The 16,921-nt window shown below is 45.7% G+C and overlaps 1 protein-coding gene across 3 annotated transcripts in view; it reads left to right on the top strand.

Moving 5' to 3' along the window:
• Dock4 (dedicator of cytokinesis 4) overlaps window positions 1–16,921 on the top strand; it is a 396,425-nt gene that overhangs the window by 364,125 nt on the left and 15,379 nt on the right. For all 3 annotated transcript variants that reach the window (XM_075948630.1, XM_075948628.1, XM_075948629.1), the window contains 5 exons: window positions 649–790; window positions 2,007–2,173; window positions 5,126–5,212; window positions 14,020–14,196; window positions 14,908–14,991. In XM_075948630.1, the coding sequence (XP_075804745.1) occupies window positions 649–790; window positions 2,007–2,173; window positions 5,126–5,212; window positions 14,020–14,196; window positions 14,908–14,991 (657 nt within the window). The remainder of the gene's footprint in view (window positions 1–648; window positions 791–2,006; window positions 2,174–5,125; window positions 5,213–14,019; window positions 14,197–14,907; window positions 14,992–16,921) is intronic.

The raw sequence follows: 16,921 nt of genomic DNA, 5'->3' as shown, positions 1-16,921 counted from the left end.
CCCTGGCCTCTAGAATAAATTATTAGGATATAGCATGATATAACAAAGCAAGCAGACATCTAATCAAGCTCTAAAATGCGGTGAGGTTTCTAGCAGCAGCAAGCTGAGCTGAGCTGCTCACGGCATGGACGTCGCTGTGCCTTTGGTTCCTCCATGCTCCTGAAGGCTCGGGTAGAGATGGGCCACCTGCCTGCCCTGCCAGTGGGAATATAAAGCTGATCTATCTCAGAGACTTCCAGAAAAACAATCCAGTAAAGAGGATTTTCATTCTGGCCCTACTTTGTTCTCCTAGAAATTGGAGATCTGCGTGTATGAGTTTGACATCCGTTCGATAAAAATCATCTCTCATATATGTCCATTTATGATCCAGTGCTTGGTTCTTGTCTTTGATGCTGAGTATCAGGCCATCTCTATCCCCCATGCAAATGGCCCTGGAATTCAGCGTGTGCTGTTGGGTCTGATGGAAATCAATAACCAGCGATTCTATTGCTCTTTGTTTAGCAGGTTTGATTCATGAGCATATTTTTTCAGATGGTTCTGACTTTTCAATGTGACAGTATCGTGATGTGGGGGCAGTTATTGCCACAGACATTTCTTTGCCTTCTCCTTGTTATATGACCCTAATTTCTTTTCCGGTTGCACCCCCAGAATAAGGAGTTCGTGTGCCGAGGGCATGACTACGAGCGACTGGAGGCCTTCCAGCAGCGAATGCTGAACGAGTTCCCCCATGCCATCGCCATGCAGCATGCCAACCAGCCTGATGAGACCATCTTCCAGGCGGAGGCTCAGTGTATCCCTTCCTGGTGCCTGCCGCTAGCTACACAGCAGTGTCCTATTGAGTGTTATAGCCACTGTCCCCTTGTCAGGAGCCACACCCTACACTTCCTAGTCCTTGTCATCTTGGTTTTAGCCGAGTGCCTTCTCAGCAGAATGGAATTATTCTAATGGCTATCACAGGGCCAGTTGAAAAGAAATCCCTTAACCATCCGTTAAGGAACCTTCGCCCTCTTAGTCGGCATGCCTGCAGGTCCAGCCCTGCTTCTGAGTCAAACAGTTTTCCTATGGCTTCCTGTGGTAACGGCTTCCGTTCGAGGAAGTGGCAGCATTGTGTTCACTATTGCACATGCTCCCCCCCCCCTCTTTCCCTTAGACTTTAATTCTGGAGTGAGGAGGGGAAGAACAAGAGGAGCCTCCAGTATCTCTGAGGCATGATATCCTAGACTCTTAATGACAGCATGTAGTTCAGAGTCCTGCCATCTAAACAGACAACTCAAATGGAAGTACTTTGGCTTTCGACACAAAGGCAATTCACCCATCAGTTCTTGCCAGATCCATCTGAAAGCCACAGTTTTAAAACGGACAGGGAAACTCCCAGTGGCTATTATAAATATACTTTCAAAGCAGAAACATAAATGCAAGAGAAACACGAAACTGTTTAAGGAAAAATATTTTTCTTTCTCTCTGGGAAGGAAGTAGCATATAAGCAAAATATTTTTTAAAATATGAGCTACAAACAACCACTCTGTTTATCTGTGCCTGGTTTTAGATTATGGATACCATAGTTACAGAAGGCTGCAGTCACAGCAACACTTGGCAAGTGCAAGTCCTTGCTGGTGTTCTGGTCACTGCCTTTGGTCATAGTCTTATGAGGATTTCCATATCATTATAGATAAAATTTGGGAGCCATGAAGAGACTAAAGATGCCTCATGTACAAGAGCGAGGTTCTTCTGATTCTGAATACCCAAGCCCAGCTGTTCCTCCTACCCCCACGAAAGCAGTCATCTGTGAACTCATAGGTTATGGAAATGTCAAACATATGTCCCGGTAGAATCACATTCTTAGGACCTGATCAGACCTGAAGCTTGAGGCATACTTGGAAGTACATTATTCATATCTGCTGGGCAATTTTTAAAGTGAATTCCACTGGAATGGAAACACCAGATTGCTACCCAGAGTGCCTTGCTGCTTGCCAAGCCAGGTTCCCTCCTTGACTCTTGGCTCCCAGATCTGCAGATATACGCTGTGACTCCCATTCCTGAGAGCCAGGAGGTGCTGCAGAGGGAGGGCGTTCCCGACAACATCAAAAGCTTCTATAAAGTGAACCACATCTGGAAGTTCCGCTACGACAGGCCGTTCCACAAGGGCACCAAAGACAAGGAGAACGAGTTCAAGGTAAAGTGCCGCCTCCTCATGGGCTTTCTAGACTCTTGGGAAATAGTGACTGAGGATCCAGTCACGTGACTGCAACAAAGGGTCTCGAAATCTTCCATCCTAGTAAGCAGTGTTTCCACGTGAATGGGAACACTTTCCAGGCAAGAAGATTTTTGGTCCCCTACCAAGAAAATCTGAGCAGGTCTGGGAGGAGTTCCTGAAATCAGCTTCTCTGTGGCAGTTCCCAGAGCAGTGGTGCTTAGACCAGTCTTCCAACTCGTGTCTAAGCTCAGTCCTGTTGTCCGTTCATGGTGAGCCATCGTGGGAGTGGTGGGTGTAGTGTAGCATCAAGGAAGCACAGTAAAGAAAAACCAAGGACCAGGCAGGGGGGAACTGAGAGGAGGCCGCGTGGGCGGGCATTTGGTGCGATGGAGACACTTCCGTCCCTTTGCTCTAGACCTTGTCGGTTTCTGAGATGAGGCCCCGAGTCCATGCCCATCTGGGCCTCTGCCTGTACTGGGTTGTCCGTCCTCCCCATATCCAGTGTGCCTTGCTAGTTCCCCATGCTCCAGGACAGAAAGGACAGCGTTCTCACAGCCCCACTGGGGCAAGGAGGCAGATGTTCAGAAATCACCTGTGACCATCCCTTTCCTTGAAAACAGTGTCGCCGGACAGGCCTAGGGTGACCCCAGTGACTCAGCATCCATACATAAACAGAATTGTCAAATGAGCTTATTCCTGTGAGTCTGTTGGCTTAGCGGCTCTCACAGCAGATACTCCCTTAAAGCAGGAGGCATCTCTTAACACTGTCTTGCTTAATGTTGACCCACACACCCTTGCCCATCGGTTCCCAGCGCTGCCAGCAGCAGCCAGCTACAGAGGTTATTCCCAGCCAAAAGGCGGGGGAGGGGTAGCTGTGCAGTGTTCAGGGGAGACTGGATAAAAATGGACTTTTATGAAAGATTTGAAGTTCATTTACTGTGGATTTCTCTAGGAATCTAATCACAAAATGCTCTAATGATAATAAATAAAGCTAATGACAGTTTAGAACCAGCCAACTGCACCGGCCTCAGCAGCCTGGCCCTCTGGCCTCCTCTCGGGGTCTTCCTTCTCCCTGTGGATTGAACAGTACAGAGAGCATCGGAAAACATCCCAGTTACTGACAAGATCCATCATCATTTTCTAGTCCTCTCTGCGTGTTTCTAATTCTCTTCTCCTCCTCCCAAATTAGCTAAAGATCCAATCAGATTGCGACACAGTTCTTTCTCTCTGCTCTAGCTCCCAGTCGTCGGTCTGAATGACCTGGAGTCATAGTTGGCTTGCACAGAGTCATGTGCCCAAGACCTTTAGCCTAGCACTGGAACCCACCTTTTCCAACTCCCTTTCTTTTGCTGTTTCTGCTGGATGTACGTACTTCCACCTGGCCAGCAATGAAACAATCAGTGATACACTTGTACCAGGAATAATCAAAACCCAGAGACAGATGTAGGGGTTAAAGGTGAAGATCAGAGAGGCAGAGCGATCAGCCACTAGAGAGACCTTTTACCCCTACCAAGGCTCAGACCAAAGGGGGATTCCTCAGACTGCCCAGACTGCACTGGCTCTCCACCAAACCTCAGACTGCACACTCCAGTGAGTTCCAGAGACCCCCCCAAACACTGGGATTAGAGGTGCGAGCCACCAACAGCTACCTTCCTGGGATGGGTGAGGTTAAATGAGGCTCCCTTTCCCCATGTTCAAGACCTTCAGAATCTGGCTCCAGACTCTATCCCGTTACCCCAAGCCTGTCCTACCCACCCTCTCTCTTGGCTCCAGCGACACCCACCTTCTCTCCTCATTGGTTGCCATACCCTTTCACAAGCAGTTCCATTTCTGTGTGGGCAGCCTTCTGCCTGCACAGCAGCCTCCACTCACCTCCCTGTGAACTCTTGACTCTGTAAAATCCAGCTCTCTGGTCTACTCAGAAAGCTGCTGTCCTGGTCCCCCACAATGGCAGGAATATCTGCATCCTGTGTACACCTTGAACATCCTGCTCATCCATCTGAGCTCTTGTCTGCTTGCCTCCCTGTCATCAGCAGGTCCCTCAAACTCACACGATGGGGGTTCACCCCAGCAGCTCCTCACTACTGGAAAGACATTCTCTTTTTAGCCCCTCTGTGGTCTGAATAGATGGTGCAGTTGCGGGGATTTCCCCCCTGGTAGCACACTATAGGACAATGAGGAAGTGTAAATTCCAAAACTGGCTGGTCAAAGACAATCTGGCCACGTACAGTGGCTTGTGCCAATAGCAGCTGTGTTCCATGTCTCATGGAGGAGCTGGTTCTGGGTCAGGAGTCCAGCTCGAAGCACACGTGCCCCTGGGTTACAGCAGTTCAGCTTATCACCAGAAATGTGGCCCTGTGCATATGGCAACGGAGAGAAGATAGTTCCCCGGGGGTGGGTGTCAGTGCCAGCCCTTTGATAATTAGAATATGACTTGTGGATCAAGAGTCCCTCTGCGACTTGAAGTGTTCACCTTAATTAGAAGGTTCCAACCAAGTAATCCTAAGATCCTTTGTCCCCTTAGGTAGCTGTTACTCCCATCTTGTCTGGATAGCTCACAGCATTGCCTCTTCTGGAACCTTGATGGGCGAAAAGGTTAAAGTCCCATCTTGGAGAAACAGAGGAGAAGACTATATACAGCTTGCTGTTGTGTTCTGGCCCTTGCTTTCTGGAGCAGGGGCTCCTATGCTCTGCAAGGGAGAAGGCTCCAGGCAGTCTGCAGAATGACTAGTGCGGGCTTGCACTGCATCTTGGAGGGAGGGGCGGGGAGGGCTTACACCGCTTTGTGCTCCGATTGTTTCACAAGTGCGCATTCAGTGAGAATGGCTGAAAAAGGCTGCAGGAAATAAAGGGCTCCAGGTCAGACTTGTTGCAACTTGGGGCTTAGAAAAAAGGGCAGCCTGGAAAGTAACTTTGAGTTTTGTTTGGCAGAGTCTCTGGGTGGAGAGAACCTCACTCTACTTGGTGCAGAGTCTCCCCGGCATCTCCCGCTGGTTCGAAGTGGAGAAGCGTGAAGTGGTAAGGAACGGAGCATCTTCCCCACGACATCCACGCCCTGGCCACTCTCCTTGGGCTGAGCCCACTACTAAGTTCTCATGTTCTTTCATTTCCTGTGTTCCCTCACGACACTGACTGCTACTCCCCAAGGCACCGAAAGCGAATGTTGATACGGACCTGGTTCGTCCAACCAGAAGTGTTCTTTAAAGCAATTATGATTGCAGCATGTAAAAAAAACAAAAAGCAAAAAACTGTTAGGTTCTTGAGTGACAACCAGAATGCCAAGTCTCCTAATTGTGCCAGGCCTGTGATCTTCGTCACTTTCTGTGTGACAGTCCAAAGCCTTCCAAGGAGGCAGCCTATTTTCTTATATACTCTCATGTCAATAGATAGTCTTTCCCCAGTTTTCAAAGGTGTTACCAAGAAGTTGAACCTTTGACAAAGATCATTATCAAGATGTCTAAAGAGTATTGTAGCATGAATAATAAACACCCAGAAACAGAAGCTGGGGTCCAACCTGAAGGTCAGAAAAGCAAAACAGCCAGCCCACTGGCTCTTACCTCTACCTCAGTCCAAAATGGTGATCCTGCCTCCAGGAATCTCAGAATGAGACTGTGTCTGAGAGTTGTCTCCTCCCATCATATTCCTCTCTGGGGCTGGGATTAAAGGCGTGCACCACTACAGCCTGGTTTCTATGACAAACTAGTGTGGCTACGGGGATTAAAGGTGTGTGTCACCACTGCCTGGTCTGTGAGGCTGACCAGTGTGGCTGTTTTACTCTCTGAACTTCAGACAAGCTTTATTTATTAAAATACAAATGAAATATCACGACAGCGTATAGACTAAGCACAGTTTCTTTTAGTGATTCCAAAGCCAGTGCTATTGTTCTCTTCGAGCCTTGGTTTTCTTGTTGACAAAATGAAGCTAATATGAAGCCCCTTCATATAAAGCTTATGTAAAATCCATCACGCATGGAGCCCGAGCTGCTTTGATCTGCAGTGGGAAGGATTGTGCAAGACCCGAGCAGGCCTGGATGGAACCTCAGTTAGGAAACAGTGGATGCCATTCTAGAATCTGGTAACCACAGCTCTCAAGAATGCTCTGCTTCCCAGGCACCTCCCCAGCTTCCATCCCCAGTGAAGAGAGACAGGAGTGAGCAGCTGAAGGCAGCAAGGCTGGTCCTGCACACTGGTGTCTCTTTGCTGTATTTCAGCATGACAGCCACAGGACCCCTGCCTCCCAGTGTCTTGTCTTTCTCCTTTGGCACATTATGGCTCTGAGCCAGGCCCTTGGTTGACTGAGGTTCTGTTCCGCCAGATCCCATAGCCGTCAGCCATTGAGTCCCAAAGAATCACACAGGGGTCTTACATGAATTATGAACTGATTGGCCCAGTATCTCAGGCTCTTTTTATTAACCAATTCTTATAACTTTTATTAGCCCATAATTCTTGTCTATGTTGGCCACGGGGCTTGGTACCTTTTTTTGCAAGGCAGTCACATCTTGCTTCCTATGTGGCTGGGTCACGACTGCAGAATAAAACTTCCGTCTTCCCAGAATTCTTGTTGCCCCACCTCTACTTTCTGCCTGGTTGCCTTGCCTATACTTCCTGCCTGGATACTGGCCAATCAGCGTTTTATTAAAAATAATACAAGTGACAGGGTGAAAGACCATTGTCCCACCACACCCTTGGATTGACCTAGTATTCTGTTTGATATAAAATACATCAATTGCAAATCTATCATGCAAACAAAACCTCAGTTAAGTAACAGCCAACTATGTCAATGAACAAGTAAGAGTAGCTCCCACCCAAAGTATCTCTCCAGAATGGCATCTCCTATGAAGTCTCTCATCATTGGAGATCAGCTTATCGTGTTAAAACTACTGGTTAAATGAGTTTTTCATTTCAGGGTGTCAAAATATCAATACAGCTCCCTAAGCAAATGAAACTCAATTCAGGATATTATGTCAGCCCAGTCTGTGTGCAATGAGTCAGGGGTCCCCACACTGCCTGCTGGTGTGGTGTACTTTAGTGCCTTTCAGGGATGAGGGGAGGCAATCAGTGTGCTCACAAAGTCTCATTATTCTGCTGCCTACAGAGTTGCAGAAGCCCAGCCCACGGCGGTGTTCTTAGTGATCCATGCTGCATTGATTCAGGGAGCCGTCTCAGGCCCGTACAGCCCAGAAGGCTAAATCTTGTGAAGATTCACCAATAGTCCGAGCCCAAGAAACAGCACACACATGCAGACACACACACACACACACACACACACACACACACACACACACGACACTCATGATAAAAAGCATGCTGGTAATGGTAGAGAAAGACTAAACACTTCAAACACCAGCTGCCTACATTCTTGGAATAGGTAATATTATGTTCTAAGAGAACAAGGCAAACTGGGCTACTTGGTTCCCTGAGTACAGCCTGCTCTTAGTAGCCTCCATGTGCTTCTCTTGTTCCTGCTCCCTGGGATGCTCCATGATCCATTAGAGCTTTTACTGGCTTGGTTCTGGCTGTGTAAGGGCTTCAAGAACATAGTCGGTACTCAATAAAGATAGAAAATGGATTGAAATTTCTTGTCTGCAATGCCAGAACTTGAAAGACAAAAGATATTCATAAGTTTGGCTTTAAATTCACTTTATCATAGAGTTCACGGTAAAGAAGGACCACAGATACATTGTCCCCGGCTGCCTGTCTGGCACCTTCCAGCACTCGAACACTAGGCACAGGGAGGAAGCTGCCAGGTTAGTCCTGCCTGGATTCCTCTACTCCTTACAGGTGTGTGATGTCTTTAGTAGCGACGTCTAATCAACTAGTTCTGTGAGCAGTGGAGAAGAGTGGTTTTGGAGCCCTCCAGAGCCTCTTTGAGCGAGAGTTCACAAGGAAGCATCTCAAACCTGGCACTAGAGTTTAGCGATGCTCGGCTCGTGGCACATCCTCCAACCACACAGGATAGCACTCTTTCAAATCTTCTTTAACTTCTGTTTCAAATTGGCTTAAAGAGTAGTGAGTGCTCATACGACTTTTCTATACATCTTTAGTTTTGCTTAGCCTTCCTCCTTTCCCTTGTATCTCCTCTCTCCACCCACACCTACTCCTTCTGAAACTTTTCACCTCATGGTTCCCCCTCCATCGTCACATCCCCTGTGCATTGCTAGCTCCACTTTCTTGAGGCGCCTCCCCACCCCGGTAGCCCGTACTTACCCCTGCAGGTGTTCCAGATGAATTACACCGATGGCAAGGGTTGAAGCTGGCTCCACACATGGGAAAGAGCGTGCAGTGTTTATCTTTCTGAGCCTCTGTGCACTCTCTTCCCCCAGTTTCATCTGTTTGCTCGTGGTCTTCCTAATTGCACTTTACAGTGAATCAAGTAGGCAGTGTCTATGTACCACATTCTCAATGTCCACTCATCAGCTGATGGCCATGCAGGCTGATTCCATCCCTTCGCTGTTGTGCACAGCGCAGCAGTGAGCATGGTTGAGCAGGAATCTCAGAAGTAGGGTGAAGCATCTCTGAAGGGTCCACTGGGTATTTGGACAGTAGTGGGTCATATGGTAGTTATATTTCTAGCTTTTTTGAGAACCCTCCACACCGATTTCTATAGGGGCCATCCCAGTTTGCTCTCACTAACAGTGAAGATGAGTTCCTCTTTCCTCACATCTTAGCCAGTATTTGCTCTCTTAATGAGAACCATCGAGATGAAATCTCAATGAGATTGGATGCCCCTTCCTCCTACCCAGTGCAGCGTACCTGCCTGCCCCACAAAACAAAACCAAGAAAAAACACCTGAAGAGTCTTTAGGCCCTCGGGTTGAACTTTTCCCTTGCACAGCTAAATCATCACCTTGCCAAGCTGCCTTCTACATACTTATGACTATATCCATATATAAGTGCTGCTTCCAACCTTAATCAGGGAAGCCTGTCTGCAATAAATAGTGGCGAATGCAGCCACCCATGGCTGGTCCCAGTGCTGACTGTAACAGCTGGCCCCTGCGCCTTACCCAGAAGATGTATAAGTGGGAAGGGTAGTCATGGGTAAAATGGAATAATAGATGAGTGCAGGAAATTAGAAAGGGTTGTGTTTGTAGTCATCAAAATATACTTCATACATGTATAAGATCGTCAAAGAACAACTCAATAATAGATATACCTAGGGAGGTATTCATGTATCTGAGGCATCTGGCAGTAGGACCAGGATCTGTCCCTGTTGCACAAGCTCACTTGTTGGAGCTCATTTCCTATAGGATGCCATGTTCAGCCTAAAAGCAGGGGAAAGGGGCTTGGTCCTGCCCCCAGCTTTAATGTGCCAGACTCTGTTGACTTTCCTTGGAAGCCCTTACCTGTTGGGAGGAGTGGCTGGGAGTTGGGTTGCGGGGGGGGGGGGCAGGAGAGGGGGGAGGAAGAGCTATGGATGCAATGTAAAATGAAATTAAATAAATACATTTTTAAAAAGATAGGCATATGTATGGCCCTACCCAGAACCGAGGAGTCTCCACCAGCCCTCACAGCGCCATCTAGTGTTTTCTTACGGCTCTGTGTTCCAAGAGAGCCTGGTTTTCTGAAGCCTCCTGCTTCTAAGAAGCCTTGCTTTAGTCGTCTTCAGCACTAGAAAAGGGACTGGTTTCGTTTATCTGCACTTCTAGAAACTCCTCGCACCAGGGAATTTTGTGACGAGTGTGACATCATCTCACACAATACTGTCTAAACAACTGTGCCATATTATATATGAAAGAATAACAACGTGTTGACTATACACGTTCATATGTTGTCTTATGTTTCACCAAGAGTCTGCTTGGTTTCTTTTTTGTTCTTTGTTGACCCTGGTTGTCCATGGCCATTGTGTTCAGTGTTTCCGAAGTCCTTTTTCATCTAAATGTTCCCCCTGGCATCACTTTTTAAAAGTCTTTTTGTTGAAGAATCACAGTGTTTTGCCTTGAAGTGTTTCCTTACGTCTTAATCCAAGCGGGATCATTTGGCTTGTTTCTCTGTGGCCTGCCTTTCTTGTAAATTGATAGTTATAAGCCTAGAGGCTTAGTAAGGTTGGTTGGCTTGTGCAAGACTGCTTCTTATGTGTTTTCTGCTGCTCTCTTACTCCTTTCTTCCTGCCCCTTCTTCTCTTATGATGTTAGCAAGAATAAATGATAATTAGTTATTGTTCATCATACCCAGACCCATTGATCTTTTAGGGATTAAGAGATGACATTTGTGGGGGGTCAATAAGATAGCTCAGTGGGTAAAGGTGCTTGCAACAAACCTGGAAACCTGAGTTCAATCCCCAGGACACACATGGTGGTAGGAAAGAAACCGATTCTCTCAAGTTTGCTCTCTGACCTCTGTGTGTACACCATGGCATGCATGCATGCACATTCAAGTGCATGCATGTGCATGCACACACGATAAATAAATGTATTTTATATTTTGATATTTCATCATCTTTTTATCCATTGCAATAGTCCTATAAAATAATAGTATCCACCATCAACTATTTATTGCTATGAGATATAGGAAAGGAAATAAAATGTTCTATTCAAAATTCAGTCCTTAAGGCCTTGTGAGAGTAACAAGAAGGCTGCTTGGATTTGTTTGACTTGGGTTTTACTGTTATTACTAGATCATAGATTTAAGTGTATTTGTTTTGTGTTAATCCATAGCAGCTACTGTTATTAAATTATTCCTCTTAATTCTTTACTTTCAATTGCTTTATGACTGCACTTTAGGTCTTGTTAAAACTCCCCTCTGAGTCATTTCTTACTTGCCCACAGAAATGTTACTTTCGGGCCAATCAGACACGGCTCCTGTCCCTTCCCAGTGTCAAGCTTTATTAATAATTCAGATGCCCAGATGCCCAGGCAAGGAGAGATCCCTGAGATTGAAGCATCATCCACACGTCTCCGTGTCTCACAGCAGTGGTAACAATTTAGAGTAACGAATGGAAGCTGTAAGTGGGGTTCCCAGAGCTCCCCAGTTTGAAGTGTGCATTAGGAGACATCATACTCCAGAGGACTAGCTTCACATGGATATTCTCTTAAGGTCTGGGCTTGTCGACTTGAGAAGTTTTCTTCTACTAACTTCCTGCTACAGGCCTCCGTGGATGACAGCTCTTCCTCCTACAGCTATTCCTAGTCCATTTGCATGCAGGTTTGGTCGGCTAGAAGAAGTGACCTGGCCACCTGCTTCCTTTTTAATTCCCCAAAGGACCTACCTCAGGAAAGGGAGGGGACGGGCCACAGGTCAGCTGCTGTCTTCCTCTCAGACACCTTCTTTGCTTTCTGACCTGACAAGGAAATAGGCAGCTTTTGTATCACTTACTCATATTTCCTGAGAGCTGGTGAGATTTGATGTCATATATTTACTTACTGAACCTGGTTCTTCCGCAAACAGTGTACTCCTTTTCTGTGTCCAGTTTTCTTCAGCATTGTGAATTATTTATACATTGTCTCAAATACGTGTTCTCTGAAGTCCTTGTATTTGACACATTTATTATATCTCATGTGATGTTCACAAGATTATTATATTAATAGCATTAGGGTTTATAAATGTGAAGATGGATTTTTTATTTTATAGCTAAAACAACTCATAGAATTTCTCGTAACTGTTTTCCAAGTGCTTGCAGCTGTTGAGTAATTGATCTCCCCGAGGTCTTCCTCCTGTGAACTCAAAGTCTGTGTCCTTTCAACAATAGATCCTCCCCACCCACGGTCCCCAAGCAGCAGTTCTCAATCTGGATCACAACCCCTTTGGGGTTCCAACGACTCTTTCACAGGGGTCACCTAAAACCATCGGAAAACACAGAAGTCTGCACTATGATTCATAACAGTAGCAAAATCACAGTTATGAAGTAGCAGCGAAAAGGTTTTATGGTTGGGGGTCAGCACCGCAGGAAGAACTGTTATAAGGTCGCAGCATCAGGAAGCGTGAGGACCACTGTCCCACTCTCTCCTGTCTTCTGAGGCTGCTTTGCTTTCTAGCTTGCAGAGATTTGGGCTCGGACTTTACTTTATGTTTTGGCTTTTGCACGTACATAGCAAAGGTTTAATATCAAATATTGTTTGCAAAAACCATCCCTGCTAGTGCCCTCATGGGGGTCTTTTATGCAACCCTCCAAATTACAATCACGATTCCCTGTCTTGACTCGAGAGGTGTCCTGACCTTTATAGTATGGGTTTCCTTGCTTGGTTTTCACCTATTTATGCTTTTCTCAACGCAGTCCACTTAGTTTCGCTTAGCTGTGTGTACTCTGTTAAGACCTGTTCCGTCCTCTCGACAGTATTTGTGATATGTTTTCAGTTAAGTATGACAAGAGTGTTCCCCATTACTATATATTATTCCACTGTATAAACAGACCACAATGTATCATGTGCTCTCTTGTTGATAACCAGCGATTTGGGGGAACAGTTACAAACATTTTTGTACGTGGTTTCTCGCGCACATGTACATACATGTCCAGCTCCATCTTTTTTTTTTAACATATGCCTCTGAATAGAATTTCTGGACCATGAGACAGATAAAAGTAAAAATAATTTTATATGAAACTTACTTAGCCCATAGGCGATAGTCCTTCAGCTGTTTCCCAGGCAGTACGCAGTTCCAGTAACAGGACAGGGGCTCTGGTGGCCACAGCTGCACTCTCATTGGCTATGGCCACATTTATTTCTACCATTCTGTGGGGCGTTTTACAGTGTGTCGCTGTGGTACTATCCTTCATTTATTTACTGGCCATTTTGAATTTATTCCTCTGTGAAATGGATGTTTCAATTCCCAACCCAGTTTTTCTTGGGTTTGTTTGCCTTTTTCTTCATGCATTCTGTGACTGGGTTCTTCCCTGATTATGCATATTAAAATGATTTGTCATGTATTGTGGTTATATTCCCTTCCTTTTAGATTATCTTTGGTAAATGTTTATTCTTAATTTCCATACACTTGAGCTGTTGTAAGGTTTTTCGGAGTTGCTTTAAGATGCTCTAAGTGGCCTTTTATTCTAATTTGTGTCTCTCACTGGAAGAACGGGAGCTTAAGTGTGCTTTCTGCATGTCCAAATTGCCTCATTATGAAGAGTTTGGCAGACATTCTCTTCAGAGAGAATGTCAACGACATTAACAGCACAGTGCCGTATACTGGAAAACTCTTTGTTCATAGTCCCAATTAGGTCCCCTGGACCAACCAGTGAGTCATTATCATTCTGCTTGGCTCTGCGCAAAAAATGGATCCTGAAATGTGTATGATATGATTATCTTGATTTCTGTAACTCACTGCCATGTGCCATCCTGTGCCATCCTATGGTGCTGTTATAATACATGTGGGGGTCAGTATGGACATATGTCCCCTCTCTGCAATGGGGCAGAAAGCTCTTTGACACCAGATCCGCTAACATATCTCTGTATTTCCCATGATGCTTTGTTCAAATAAGTACCTAGAGGGGTGAAACGTTCATTATTTGGGATCCATCCAAAGAGAACATAAAACACATGGGATGCTTACTGTCATCCTGTTATCAATGAACAGTTGCTGGTTACCCAAACCACTTTTCCGCCAATGGATATAGTTACCCATCGCTTTACACCTTCCTGATGAAGGGCTGACTTGACGTCTGTGTCCTTTCCTGTGTTGTGGGAAGGCCCACAGAAGGACTGGTAATGGGCGCTACTAAGAACCTTGGATGAGTCAAAAGCTGAATGATCTGTTTCTCTGTCTCTCTCTATCACCTTCCTCTTCTCTCTCTCTCTCTCTCTCTCTCTCTCTCTCTCTCTCTCTCTCTCTCTCTCTCTCTCTCATTTCTTTACTTTGGATAAAAGTCAGTAGATCTTGTCATTCATCTGCTTTCCAGATAGAGATGAGTCCCCTGGAGAATGCTATCGAGGTGTTGGAGAATAAGAACCAGCAGCTGAAGGCCCTGATCAGCCAGTGTCAGACGAGGCAGATGCAGAACATCAACCCCTTGACCATGTGTCTCAATGGAGTCATAGATGCCGCCGTGAACGGCGGGGTTTCCAGGTACCAAGAGGTGAGGACTGACAGTCGCCAGAGAAGAATTTGTCAGCGGAGATGCTGTGGGGTTCTATGAATCTTCTTGTGCAAATGTGGCAGATGGCTGCAGTCAGCACAAATGCAGTCCTTTGCAGAAAAGAACAAATGGATGACCAACCTCTTGTGCAGCTGGTGCATGTATCCCATCGTCATGATGAGGCACTTTGTGTGTGGGCGCGCACACGCATGCGTGAGTGTGTGTGTGTGTGTGTGTGTGTGTGTGTGTGTTGGGATGAATAAATGTAGGGAGGAGCTCAGAACTGTTTAACAAATGTCTACCTAAAATAATTTGCAAAATCAAGGAGGATGGACCGTGGGTGTAGTCTTGTGGTTGGTTGTTTTTATTTGTTAATAATCCTTTAGGTGGACTTTCCTTCCGTTTTTATAATAGGCTGGAAGACCATCTTCACCACACTGAATCTTAAGACAATTTATTTTAGTTCATAATTTATTATTATAGTTTATTGCTTTCTTTTTTATTTATTTATTTTTATTTTTATTGCCAGAGATGCTTAGTGTACAAGCTCTGGCTTTCTGAATGTTGCCTGTGACCAGCTGCCCCCAAAACTTCATATTTCATAATCGTGCTATTTCTCTATGTATGCCGAGCCTTGGGAAAGTACTAAGTGTGTCTTTCACTCCTGTGGTAACTCCCCCAGGGTTGTCTGACTGTGCCTTCTCTTCCTAGGCATTCTTTGTCAAAGACTACATTTTAAGTCATCCTGAAGACGGGGAGAAGATAGCACGGTTGAGAGAGCTGATGCTTGAGCAGGTAGGACGGCGGGAGCAGTCATTCTGTCTACCCTGGCCTGTGTGAGAATAGTGTGCATGAGCAGTTGCACCCCGGTGGAGTGAGCTGACACCTGAGGACTCAGAGGGCTGACTTCTACTCTTTCCTCCCACTGGGAGGCAAGAACAAACCTAACAGGTGGTCCCTGTGAGTAACACCACATGTGATCTCCTTGAACGTCCTTCCCTAAGGCGTACTGCAGACCTGTTGCTCACTTGTCCCTCAAAATCTCATGCTCAAATCAGTTCAGGCCGCCTCAAGATCAGGAATAAGTACAGAAATGGATGAGTCTGGTACGCAAGTGCCATGGAGGAGTGGCTAGTCAGTAGAACTGGCTCTGCAGCAGGGCCGTGTTTTGCAGAAAAAGCACAGAGGTTGTGTTCTGTGGACTAATTAGGCATGCTCATCATTTTCTACTTCAAAAAAGAGTGCACATTTTTCTTATTTGGTGTCCTCAAGGCCTGAGAACTAGAGTTGAGAGTCTGTCGCTTGCTGCACCCTGTTAATAGCTGCCTGAAAAAGGTTTGCAAACCTCTGAGATGGTAGACATAGTTGGAAATCTGGGTTAACAGGAAATAATTTTGTCCCCATGAAAAGTAGAGTTTTTTGACGACAGAACAAAAGCATCTCTTCCTACTTGATACTATGAACTTAACCAATAAAGCATGGTTTTAGAGGATAAGAATAGGGCTGTGATGGGTTTTAGTTCGTTTACGGTCTCTAGATATTATCCACAAAATAGTGATATGGTTGAGGGGAGATGGGGCCATGGATGAGGGCAGGTGGACTAGTTTAAGAAAAAGGGACTTGGACCTACAAGAAAAACAGAGAATTCGATAACGCTCCAGCATGGTTCGAGGAGGGTCACAGTTGCAGGATTTCACAAAGACCTTAACAGGGTCGGTTTCTTAAAGCCTCTGCATTTTGAGTTTCGTCTCTCAGAAGCAGTCTCCTTCAGGTTCTGTCTTTTGTGGTCAGTCTGAATAAATTCTTTCCCCAGAATTAAAACAGAAGCTCAGAGCAAAGATGCTTTTCAAGAAAATGAAGGTAGGGGCTGGAGAGATGGCTCAGCGGTTAAGAGCATTGCCTGCTCTTCCAAAGGTCCTGAGTTCAATTCCCAGCAACCACATGGTGGCTCACAACCATTTGTAATGAGGTCTGGTGCCCTCTTCTGGCCTTCAGGCATACACACAGACAGAATATTGTATACATAATAAATAAATAAATATTTTAAAAAAGAAAGAAAATGAAGGTAGACTTTACTGTGTTGTGCCTAGCATTGTTTATGGGACCCTATGGGAAGAGCTGTATCCAGGAAATGTGAGGTCTCTGTTATAGAACAGTTGACGTAAAAGCCTATCACGTAACCTTGGGCATGACACATCGTTTCATGGGACCATCAGTTAGGAGTTAGACTGCAGAGGCCACCATCCTTCCTGAACCTCTGTCTGGTTGAAATTTCTTCAACAGATACACCCAGCTGCCTGATCTGTAGGAGCTGATTCAGTTGTGGAGAGCCGCTTGGCCTATGATCCCTGTCTTCTCAATGACCCACTTTCCCTAAGGCAGGAGCCCTTGTGATATTAGAGTAAGGAAACCAGAATAATATTTTTAAGGAAAAAGAAAAGGCATTGCAACTGCTACAGAGTTCCTTATCTTTTTTTTTTTTTAATTTGTCCCCTAGAAAATTGTTTGAGAATCTCTTGGGGTTAGGAGGCTGATGTAGGAGAGAGGCTACCATCGTAGAAAAAGATTTGCTTGGCCCTCCAAACAGGAAACAACTTCTGCCCCATTCCCTGCCCATCCTAGGGAGGAGACGGGGGCTCAGGGACCCATAGCCACTAAAGAGGGTTATCACTAAAGATATGATGAACACCGGGAAGGAGCTCAGGGAAAGTGAAGTAGGAAGGTC

This window comes from Microtus pennsylvanicus, chromosome 14, assembly GCF_037038515.1.
Source record: "Microtus pennsylvanicus isolate mMicPen1 chromosome 14, mMicPen1.hap1, whole genome shotgun sequence".
Taxonomy (NCBI): domain Eukaryota; kingdom Metazoa; phylum Chordata; class Mammalia; order Rodentia; family Cricetidae; genus Microtus; species Microtus pennsylvanicus.
The sequence above is the reverse complement of the archived record's forward strand: the minus strand, read 5'-3'. Positions and strand labels throughout refer to the sequence as shown.